This window comes from Miscanthus floridulus, chromosome 8, assembly GCF_019320115.1.
Source record: "Miscanthus floridulus cultivar M001 chromosome 8, ASM1932011v1, whole genome shotgun sequence".
Classification (NCBI taxonomy): Eukaryota; Viridiplantae; Streptophyta; class Magnoliopsida; order Poales; family Poaceae; genus Miscanthus; species Miscanthus floridulus.
Window position 1 is genome coordinate 152,070,052 of NC_089587.1, and position 11,603 is coordinate 152,081,654.

Consider the following 11,603-nt stretch of genomic DNA (forward strand, 5'->3'; position numbering starts at 1 on the left):
ATTCTTCGTTGTTTCTCGGATTTTCTTTGCAGAAGTCTTGAAACTACCACCTAGCCATGATTCCGTGAGAGAAAGCTTCAATTACTTCTCGTTTGGTTATGTCATGCACTTGAGCTCGTAGTTCGCCGAATCGTCGATAGTAATTTCTGAGGCTTTCACCTCCCTTTTGCTTGAGTCCTTTCAGTTCTGCATGAGTGATTGTGTGTGTAATGATTCCTGTGAAATTCTCACAAAAAGCTCTTTGCAAATCCTCCCAATTTCTGATAGATCCTAGATTCAGTTTGTCGAACCATTGGAGGGGCATGGCTTCCAGTGCCATGGGAAAGAACAGGGTTTTGATATCGTCGTCTCCTCCGGCTAGTTCAATTGATTGTGAATATATTCTGAGCCATTGCCTTGGTTCAGTTTTGCCATCATACTTGGAGTGGTTAGACGGTTTGAATTTGTGAGGTAATTGTACCAATGCAAGCCTGTTCGCGAAACAGGGGAATCTGTCGTGTGTCCTGGTTTCTTTGAATTCGGATTCGGCACCTTCTTTTGGCCAACTGTCGTTTTGATGGGAATAATCTTGCGGGGTTGTTTGGGTAGGCACCCTACTCCTGGTCTTCCTTGGTTGTTCAAATCGGTGACCTTGATTATGTTCCTTCCTTCTTTTTCCGTCATGGCTTCCACCCGGGCCAAGTCTTTCGAAAGCAGATTTCCTTTGATTTTGATCTTCTTTCCAGCGGGTGGTTGATCTGGCGGGTAGTCTTGATCGAGTTCTCTCTTCATGCGTTTTCGGGATCGCCGATCGGAGCAAGTCCTGGAGCTATTCATACTTCTCACCGGGATGTGAAGTTGCTCCGAGTTCTTCTAATGCTTCTCAAATCTTATCGTAAGGCATATTTGTCGTGCGTCTTCCTTCGCCTTCTCGTTGCGATTTTCTTTTGTCGTACTCAGCCAATTCTGACTCATATCTGATCCAAGCTTCCCTACGCTGCCTAGCACGGTGTTGACGCACTTGCTTCAACTTGTTTTTTTCTTTCTCTAGCTTGTTTCTGACTTTTGGTTTCTCCATCGTAGCCCGGGGCAAAGGGTGATATGTTGGATTCTGATTCATCTAATGATCTGACATCGGGTGCTTCCGGGGGATTTAATGGTGACCGAGGACGTCGAACCATGAGCACCTCTCGTGCGTGAGTCGTTCTGTTTTTGGCGTTAGTTTTTATGCCGTCGGAGTCGCTGATAACTTTAGTAGATGCCTCGGTGTCGTAGATCGAGTCTCCTTCTTGGTAAGGTAGAATAGCTGTTGTTGTTGTGCCGACTAGTTGGGTTCCGCTACTTTTAGGAATGGAACCTGACCAGTGGATGATACAGTCTTGCGATGTTATCGTTAGCACGAGACCCTCCTGAGCCCCTGTCAGTGGTATCCCAAATCTTGGATTGAAATATCTTTCGAACTGTCCCTGATAGGATTTTGCCATGTTGTCGAGCCCAAATGGAAAAGAACTCGACTTCTTGAAAGAACTCTGAGGGCAATCCGAGTTGTTTTGGGTTATGCTCTGGAATCTTGCCAAAAAAAGAACTCGGTTTCTTGAAAGCACTCGGATAAAACTTCGCCTTGGAGCTTGAATTCGGATCGGATACGAGTGGCTGTGAAATCTGATTTGAATCGGACACTATGAGCTGCGCGAATCTTCTGATAAGCTGATCCGTTGTAGTTGTTGAAATAGGAATTTCTTTATGATGGTCTAGATCTTTGAGGAGATGGCCCTGAAGCTTGCCGTTGTTGTCTGCCTCGCAGATCCATGAGCCGAAGATGAAAGTTGATCCCGTCGGGAAGATTATGTTGTCGAGGTCTATCGAGCTCTCGGATGCAAAATCGCCGAAAGCCCCTACCTGGTGCGCCAGCTGTTGATGTTTTACCACCGATAGCCTGCCATGGGAATACCCGGGGCAGTATGTTCGGGCTTCGGCGTACGCTGAACTCGATGGTTAATGCAAGAGACAGTCGATTTATCCTGGTTCAGGCCCTCGATCGTAGATCGAGTAATAACCTTACGTCCAGTCAGCGTTAGCCTTTGCGTTGGATTGATCGTGATATGTTGTGTTGTACAATTGTCGTCCTCCTCTCTCAGGAGCCCTGCCCTCCTTTATATAGTTAGGAGGCCAGAGTCCTAGTCGGTTTATAATGAGATTTTCTAGTAGGATTACTTAATAGTTCCATTATTAAGATTATATGGGAAGAATCCTAGTTGGACTAGATCTTCTCTCTCCCTTGCGGGGTATCATGTGGGTTCCGCATCGACAGAGACGTCCGTATGGACCGACGCCGTGACTGAAGCGTTACCCAGTGGCGGAGCCAGGAATTATCCTTAGGGGGGCCGGCCGTCAGAAATTATACTTAGGGAGGCCGGCCAAAAGAGCCTAAAAACTAAGTGCAACTCAACTCGTTAGGTTTCTTGTGATAACTGTCGGAATTAATTCACTGACTTGAACGGGTGCTCGCAATTTCTTATATGTATTCTAGGATCTAAGACGCTATTTTTTTCAGTGGTAAGTGACATGCCCGTTAACAGCAAGACGTATAGGATGACTTTGTAAATCTTGAGTACCGACTCGGTCTTTTTCATTGCGATAATTTTATTATGTAGTTGTGTTTTGTATGATTATATTATCTAGAAGATATTAATAGGTATATATGACAATAATTTTATATAATCTATCTCTTAATATAAATAAAAAATATTAATTCATACTACTATTTTTTTTTTGTGAAATATGGGGGGGGGGGGGGGGGGGGGGCGGCGTTACCGTACTTAAAAAGGGGGAAAAAAAAACTAAACGCGGCTGCCATTCCAGCCAGGTTATTTCTCCCGGCAGATAAACCCCTGTGCCTGTTGCAGGGCGCAGCATTAGCCGATAACCACGCGCAGTGCATGTGATAGGGATGCCACGCACCCTCGCCGCGAAGGTCAATTGAGAAATTCGAAACTCGAAAGGGAAAGAAAAAAGCGTGTGGCCCTGCTTCGTCCCCAGTGTTGAGCAAGCAGCAGCTGCTCTGCATCCAAGCGCGCACGCGGATTCCAAAGCCGCGCGAGCCGAAACGGGAAAACCATGTGGCGGCCTTATCCTCTCCGGACGGGCATTGCACCCCACGGCAGGCAGATGATGATAATGCCGAATCCATCGCATAAATAAACAAGCAGACCGGCCTCTCCTTTTTATCTCCTCCTCTCGCGCGCGTCCGCTGACTCCTCCCTTCGCGTTCTTATCCTCCCAATCCGGCCGCACCCATTTATATACCTGCCGTCCCTGCCTCCTTCCGCCACACCGTGTCACAACGCTGCGTTGCCCTGCTCTGATCGTTGCTTGCGTTTCGTCTCTCGTCTTCGGGAAGGAAGATCATGGAGGCCTACTTCTTGTTCCACGGCAGCGGGAGGGCGCACGCGGCGGCTCCCGAGCCCGCGTGCGCGGAGCAGGAGGAGGACATCGGCTCGCCGTCGGACTCCGAGTCCCCGTCCACGTCGAGGGAGTCCGCGGGCTCCTCCTCGTCGGAGCTCGACGACGACGCCAGCTCCTCCTCCGGCTCGGACCCGGACCGCTTCGAGATGTCCGCGCTCATGACGGAGCTCCCCTTCAAGCGGGGCCTGTCCAGGTTCTTCGACGGCAAGTCGCAGTCCTTCGCCTCGCTCGCCGCCGTGGGCTCCCTGGAGGACCTGCCCAAGCCGGCGGCGCGGAAGCGCCTCAAGCCGTCGCGGAGCTGCGGCGGCGCCCTCGACGCGCACAACCGCGGGCGCCTCCTCTCGCCGCGCAGGCATTGCACCAAGCCCAAGCCCGCCGCCAGGAAGCAGGCGGCCGCGAGGAGCGGCGCCTTGTCGGTGCTCGCGGCCGTCGCGCCCAGGATGCCTCCGCCGCCGCCGGTGTTGGCGAGGCCTGAGGGCGTGGCCGCCAAGGTTCTGATCGTTAATTGAGCCACGGATCGGCCTGCCTGAGCTCAACATTGACGCACACGACACGCCTTGATGTTGATGGGGTGCGCTGTCGCAGGCACAGCTACGCACCGCCGCATCCCACCCCTGCCAGAACTAACAGCCAAATCAATGGCATGCTCATATTCTGTTCAGTTTGTTTTTGTTTTCCAATGCGTTTGTGATCGCTGTAGACTGACTTCTTTGTAATGAAAATCCACAGTTCAATTAGAATGGACTTCAGCTGGAAACTCACGTCTTGTGCATCAATCGCATTCCCTAGGGTACTGTGAGAGCTAAATTTCTTAAAACATAATTGTGATTTCTGGCTCTTATCACGCGCTCCACTTGGACTGGAAACTTTGGAATGTAAAGAACCATGATCGCATAGCTTCTATTCGGGAATAATGAGTACAAATATCAGGAAAAAAAAGTTTCAAGTCTACGCGGATATTGCTAGTTTGCTACTGGGTAACTGGGAAAAAAACTGGAACCTATACAAGATCACCTGAACCTTTTTAGCATGAAAACCGGAAACTTGAAAATACTCCACCAAATAAATGAAAACATTGAATGTGCCTCTCGTTCGAAGTTGCAGCTAAACAGTACTAACAGTTTGTGTCATTAATCTGATAAGTGGATATCAAAAATTGCAAGTCTTTCAGATTTCCTCTCCATGATACAACACACAGGTAACTCTATTCAACTTTCTGACTACAATTCAGAATAGAAACTGTTAGAATGTATTAGTAACAGCCCAGCCCATTGGCCTTGTACACATTGTAACCCTAGCCTATTAGGCTATATAATGAAGGTCACCCCTTGATTAGGGTGTGCGGTGTTTCTCTACATGGTATCATGCCAATCTCCGATCCTCCTTCCTTCTTCTGCTCGCGGCGCCTCTCCCCTGCCCGTACGTCCTCCGCCCGAGGGCGTGCGCCACCGCACCACCAGGCTGCGCGAGTTCAGCCGCGCCGCCGCCCTGCCCGCATCGTCGTCTTGATCGCCCGCCAGGTCGCGCGAGCCCCTGCTCCGTGTACCCGCACCGCAGGCCGCGCTCGAAGTCACGCCGCCCAGGGCCCAGGCCGCCGCACGACTTCTGTCCGTCTTGGCCGAGCTGCCATGACGAGTTCCTCGGGTGACTCTGCCACCTCCGGCGTTCTGGGCTCCCAGGCCTCCGGGAACGCCTTCGTCGCTTCCTTCTACGCCGCCTACACCTCCGTCAACGTGAAGCAGCATGTGCCGATCGCCCTCAGCCTCAAGCGCCCCAACTACTCCAAGTGGAAGGCGTTCTTCACCGCCCTCTGCGCCAAGTACGGGCTGCTCGGCCACATCGATGGCACGGAGGCCGCGCGCCCGGCTGACCCCCTGTGGTCTCAACCCGACGCCTGCATCCGCGGCTGGATGTACAGCTCCGTCGACGACGCCGTCCTCGACCTTGCCATGGAGCCCGATCAGGATGCACGCACCCTGTACGTCTCCATCGAGGCCCTGTTCCAGGCGAACAAGGAGTCCCGCGCCGTCATCCTTGAGCAGGAGTTCCACAACCTGTCCCAGGGCGACCTCTCCGTCGACGCTTACGCCCAGCAGATGAAGCGCACCGCTGATGCCCTCCGGGAGGTCGGTCACACCATCTCCCCCGCGCAGCTCGTGCTCAATCTTCTGCGCGGCCTCAACTCCCGTTTCGCCAACACCGCCGACATCATCTCCAACACGTTGCCGCTTCCCGACTTCAAGTCTGCCACAAACATGCTCCGCGTCAAGGAACTCCGCCTTGGCACCGAGGGCAAAGAGGCCTCGGCCTCAGCCTTTGTCGCCTCCACCACCTCCTCCTGCACGTCGCCGTCCTGCCGGTCCACCTCTTCTGCGTCCACCAATCGTGGGGGCGGTGGCAAAGGCAAGGGGGGCAAGAGCAAGGGTGGGCGCAGCGGCAATGGCAGCGGTGGCAGTAGCGGCGGCGGGCGCAACCAGCAGCAAGGCGGCGGCTTCGGCGGGCGTCAGGTTCCTCAGCCGGCCGGCCCTTAGGTTTGCTACAACCCTTGGGCCGCTCCGTGGCCACCTCAGCAGCAGCAGCAGTGGGGTGCGCCACCTCCACAGGCACACACCGCCTTTGCGCCGCCCCAGTTCTCCACTGCCGGCGGTCCCCCGGCGTACGGGCCTCCGGGCAACTGGGATTCAACCAGCTTGATTGCCGCCCTCAACCAGATGGCGGTTCAGGGTGGGTCTGCACCCTGGGTCATGGACAGTGGAGCGACATCCCACATGTCCTCCAACAACGGTATTTTACTCTCTCATCTACCGTCACCACCGTCCTCCATTACGGTCGGCAACAGCCAATCTATTCCCGTTCTTAGTCGTGGCACTTCTATTATACAAATAGATGATCGTCCTTTTCATCTTGATAATGTTCTTGTCGCTCCAAAACTCACTCGTAATCTGTTATCTGTTCGACAGCTTACTCGCGACAATAACTGTTCTATTGAGTTTGACGCTTCTGGTTTTTCTGTTAAGGATCTCCAGACCAAGACGGTCCTCCTTCGGTGCAATAGCAATGGGGATCTCTACACCATTTCACATCACATGCCACCTCGCTGCCATGTCGCTGTCGTCTCCCCGGAGTTGTGGCACTCCCGCCTTGGTCATCCTGCACCTGCCGTCGTCAAAAGTCTAAATAAGCTATCAGCTATCCAGTGTAATAAAGCAGCTCGCCGCATTTGTCATGCCTGCCAGCTTGGCAAGCACGCTAGGCTACCCTATGGCAGCGGAGAAGCCAGACTAGAGGCCGCTGCGGTGTTTCTCTACAGAAACAAGGCCTGAGTGGATAACCAGAATAGAAACAAGGCCTGAGTGGATAATGGTTATCCACTCCGAGAGCGGCGGTGCCTTCCGCAGTGCAGCAGCACACAGGAATACAGAAGTCAAAGTTCATCTTGAGAAGCTGTTAAGTTTAGGATCCATCTTCATAGGTTCTGGTGGAAAGCAATGGTTCTTGAACCAAGTTCAAAAACCAAACACTTCCATCCAAGTATGATCTGATGTGCAGGCAAGGATCTGAGAGACATGGAACCAAGTTCATACAGCACGGTACTCAATAAACAGAATCAACTTCTGAACCAACACGGCTTGTGAACCATATACTGGCTTTCTCCCTTCACTGATCCAGTTCTTCTCCAAGCTGGATGGTTTTGCATTAGCTCGCAGGTCATCGATGAATGCTGAAACTATCTGATAAACAGAAGTCCGAAGAACATCAGCCATGGTATAAGCTTTCTTGTGCAGGCCACCTTTTTGTGTGCTTGCAATTGCAACTCCAGTGCTTTTTCGTCCTGTGGAGAAGTTAGCCCACCTAATGTTTTCAGGACCCAGTGAGTGCACAGGCTGTGGGTTTGTTTTCTTTCCTAAACATGTCTCAATTGCTACTAGGGCAGACAGCAACGTTGTCATCACAGCAGCATTGCAGCCAGTGAGTTGAGCAACACCATATCGATCCTCCTGGCGTGAGCGCGCAGTTAATCCTGCCAATGTCCGAGCACACCATGTGCATATCTACAGCAAAGACGCACAAAAATAATTTACCATTAGGCATTAGTACACAAAAGCAGCCTCAAGTATATGGGAAACAATCAACTATCAAATACAGCCCATAACCTCAAACAAAAAAAAAAGCATGTTCAACACTAATGCTAACATCTGCAATGTTGCATTCATCACAGTATAAATAAAGTGCATTTTCAAATTTACCAAATCAAGATTTTTTTATTGGTATGAATTATCTTCTAATATAAAACAAAGGATTCTAACTAGATGAGTGCTTGCCATCAACAGATAATGTTTTACAAGGATTCACTCAGTTCTGGGCACATACTACTACCAGTATGAATTTAACCTTTATTACAACCAAAAACATAAACGTGAATCCACCATACTATTTACAATTAAATAAACAGAGATTTTCTTCAGTTATGTAATAGAATAGAAGTCCAAAAAGGTTCTTTTTATTTGCCAGAATTCAACTAATGATTCAGGTCCAAATTAACCAAAATATGCCAAAAAAAGCTATTAGTTTTAACATGATAAAAAGCAACATCGTAATATGGCCAAACAATTGATTTGATCTGGTTAGATACTTAAGGATCAAAATATACACTATAGGTAACTATTCAGTGGGGTCCAGTGTACAAAACTGAATACACAAACTTCTCACAAGTCATCCATGTACATTGTACTAAATCTTTATGCATACCTCGAGGTTCAACTAAATCGGACTAAATGACTAATAAACCAGTATCAAGTTACATTATACCCAAATGCAAGGTTCACTAAAGACACCCTCTTAACTATAAATATTTTATCAAGAATGAAGAATTGCATGTACAAATAATTTAACAGCGGGTTATCAAAGTTGGTCCTATAAGGGACTGCGTAGACAAACAAGAATAACAGTAGAAAGCCCACGGCCAAAAATGCAACAACAGAGGTAATTATATACATAATGTAGCATTACCTGGGAATCATCAAATGCACTAAAGAGTTTGGACTGTTGTAGCATCGATTCTGGCTTATCACTAGAAAAACCTTCAAGGGCTTCAGCAATTTTTGAAGTAAACTCCTCAAGTGGCTTCAAACAAGTTGTCACAATTCTTTTATAAGTTTCACCAGATTCTTCAAAGAAAGCAGCTCTGCGCCACGGTTCCAAGTTACACTCAGATACCACACATAAATCTTGGTAAGCAAGATATTGTATCAATGATCGTGGATCACTTTGTTCCAAAGTTTCCAGGATAAATTCAGTTGGATTAGTCTCTGCAGCGGCAGTGCTCTGAGGTGGAGCAAAACTGCAACTCCTTGTATGTACAACCTGAATTTGTCGGAAGGGGAATTGGTTACATACCAACATAATCAAGTTAGTCAAGCTCCAAAGACTGAAGACTCGGAACACAAAGAAGAACAGACCTGGACAAACTGATAGTTTATTTCCAAACAGAAGCCAATACCAGCAGTCACTATTAAAATGCTGATCTCAGTAAGTATTTGGCTTCCACCAGAACCTCCCTTTCTGAATTGCCAAGGAAGAAAGAAAACAAGGAAATGGGAAATGAGGAAGGTCTGGATTGATAACTTTAGAGCCCTGTTTCCAGATGGTAGGAGAACCATCTTCAATCCATAGAATAGAGGTCGCTGCACACAAAGGAAGTGAAAATTAAGACAACTGGACAACTACTTAAATGATGGGAGGGGAAAAAGCTAAGGTTACAAATTACTACTCGCTCAACAAATAAAATAAATGATGATTAAGAAAGTCATTTCTTAATTTCCAATTAGATGACACTTTTGGGATAAAAATTACCAAACAGATTTATCAAAGAATTACTAATTCTGTAAGTTCATCAAGCCACAAATAGCCATCATGTATCAGTTATCAATTCACTGCATTAGAGCAGATCTAAGTGGGGAAACGCACCCAGGCAACATAAAGAGAAGGAATATCAACTGTATGGATGCAAATTTGATCATAGCAACTCCTGGAAGAAGTGCAAGCCTATGCTAGACTGCCAGAACAAGTTTAACAAATCCTGGCTCAAAATTTCTAATCTTATATAAACAGCACACTGTTTATCTCCCGGCCGCCTTTGTGACATCTTCTTCACCAGTGTTATAAGACAGAGTAGGCACGCCCACACCCATCTGATCCATTTTCAGTTCATACCCCCATCTGATCAGTCTTCAGTTCATACCCCCATCTGATCAGTCTTCAGTTCATACCCTCATCTTATCAGTTTCCAGTTCACACGTGAATCGAAAATAAATTGTAGAGGAAGCTGTCGAGCACAACAGCAACTAGGAAGCACACAAGAGCAAAAGAATAACAATCAATGCTTGTGCTCATTCAACAACAGAAGTCACTAGTACCAACCTAAGTGGGTAATCCAAAAGCACACCAAAGTGACACTCAAAACTCTTCTCTGTATGAGAAAGCACAATTTTCCCCAATCTACTCACCTGCACGACGGGGAACTGGAGCAACCACCTCCGACGGCCAAAATAGTGCCCGGCGAAGATGGACCCAAGCACAGCGCCTCGGAACCCGAGCCAAGCGACGGCCTGCCACCCGGCGTCCTCGGGTAGCATCGCCGCCGCGGCGCCCACGCAGAGCGTGCCGGCCGCGGCGAGGAGGGCGGTCGCGAGCGCGCTCCGCGGCAGCGGGGGAGGCCGCGGGTGCGGGGACTTGGTGAGGAGGAGCGCGAGCGCGAGGAGCCCCGTGGCGGCGCAAGCGAGGAACGGCTCGAGCGCGAGGAGGAGGCCGGTGGGGATGCCGAGGAGCGGGTGGCGGCGGCCGAGGAGGGACACCGCGAGGTGGAGCGCCGAAGCGGCGGCCGAGACCGCGGCCTGGAAGGCGAAGACGGCGAGCCATCGCTGGCCGACGGCGTCGCGGGGCGCACCGCGCGGCGGGGCACGGTCCATGGCGGCGACGGCGGCGGGTGGCGAGGGTTTTGGAAGGTTTTGAATCTCTCGAGTTCTTTTTTCCCCCGTTCCCCTCACGGACTGGAGTCTGGGCCTATGGGCCGAACGGGAAGAACACGCTGGGGCAGGCGTGTCCGCGTGAGAGTGGCGGCCTGGGGTGAGGTGTTGTGATAGCTGATAGCTCCTCCCATCGCAGCTTAATCGTTAAGCTAAATAGTGATGACTAAAGGGCCTGTTGTACAGCTTATAAGTTGCTTATTGTCAAAATAAGCAGAAATTAACAGCTAAATGCTACGTTTTTCAGCAGCTTATTCTGGCCACACTTATTCTCATAGCTCTCATTTATACTAAAAAGCAGAAGCTGGATCAGACTAACTTATTTTGACCGTCGTTTTTACTCCATTTATGCAGCTTATCTAGGAAGCGCTTCCTAGATAAGCTGTACCAAACAGGACCTTATATATATTTTTTCTCTACACTCTCTTCTTTTCTCTACACCTAAAAAAACTCTAAAGCAATATTAATCTGTCGTACAAAAACCATATACTATCCGATCACAAAGAGTACACTACCCTGTCACAAAAACTACCATACACTACCCTGTCACAAAAACTACCAAATTCGTATACTCAAATTCACGAACGTGTATAGAGTTCGTGTCGAAGCCAATTCTGAGCTCGTGTCGAGGTCAGTCAGAAGTTTCATCGGGACGGTCGGCAGCCTCACATCTCTTCTCTACACCTAATGTCCTGTTCGCTTAGCTGATAAGCTATGACTAAAAATATTATTAATTAATTTAAAAAAATATTATTTTTTAACTGAAAAGTACAGCTTATAAACGAAACGCGTGAAATGGCGCCGGAGAATCGTCCACGGTAGAACTGAATCTTCGGTAAAAAAAAAACCGAAAAAAAAGGAAATGTCCACTGTTACGCGTTAGGCGGTACCGAGGAAACTGCTGGCCCCACCTCGTTCAAAGTATTCTCTTGCACGCACGCTCCGTAAAAAATCCGAGTCTGTTACTCTCGTGCGCGGTCGGAGAAAATCGAGGAAACCGCTGGACCCGCCTCCCTCTGTTCTCGTTTTAAAGCACAGAAGTACCCACACCACGCAGTTTTTTTTTAATTTTAACCCTTTTTAAATATAATTTTAAATTTAACACTGTCGGTTTTTTTAAAAACTAACACTTTT

General features: G+C 48.9%; 3 protein-coding genes across 3 annotated transcripts; 2 read left to right on the forward strand and 1 right to left on the reverse strand.

Moving 5' to 3' along the window:
- The first annotated feature begins 3,016 nt into the window (after positions 1-3,016).
- On the forward strand, positions 3,017-4,393 carry LOC136473725 (protein OXIDATIVE STRESS 3-like). Its single transcript, XM_066471372.1, has one exon. The coding sequence runs from the start codon at positions 3,387-3,389 to the stop codon at positions 3,951-3,953; it is 567 nt and encodes a 188-aa protein (XP_066327469.1). The 5' UTR covers positions 3,017-3,386; the 3' UTR covers positions 3,954-4,393.
- Positions 4,394-5,072: 679 nt separating this feature from the next.
- LOC136470018 (uncharacterized) lies at positions 5,073-5,975 on the forward strand. Its single transcript, XM_066467998.1, has one exon. The coding sequence runs from the start codon at positions 5,073-5,075 to the stop codon at positions 5,973-5,975; it is 903 nt and encodes a 300-aa protein (XP_066324095.1).
- A 916-nt stretch (positions 5,976-6,891) lies between these two features.
- LOC136473726 (uncharacterized) lies at positions 6,892-10,507 on the reverse strand. Its single transcript, XM_066471373.1, has 4 exons — positions 9,951-10,507; positions 8,904-9,128; positions 8,455-8,808; positions 6,892-7,496 (listed from the first exon to the last, which is right to left on the reverse strand). The coding sequence occupies exons 1-4, from the start codon at positions 10,410-10,412 to the stop codon at positions 7,023-7,025; spliced, it is 1,515 nt and encodes a 504-aa protein (XP_066327470.1). The 5' UTR covers positions 10,413-10,507; the 3' UTR covers positions 6,892-7,022.
- Between the last annotated feature and the right edge of the window lie 1,096 nt (positions 10,508-11,603).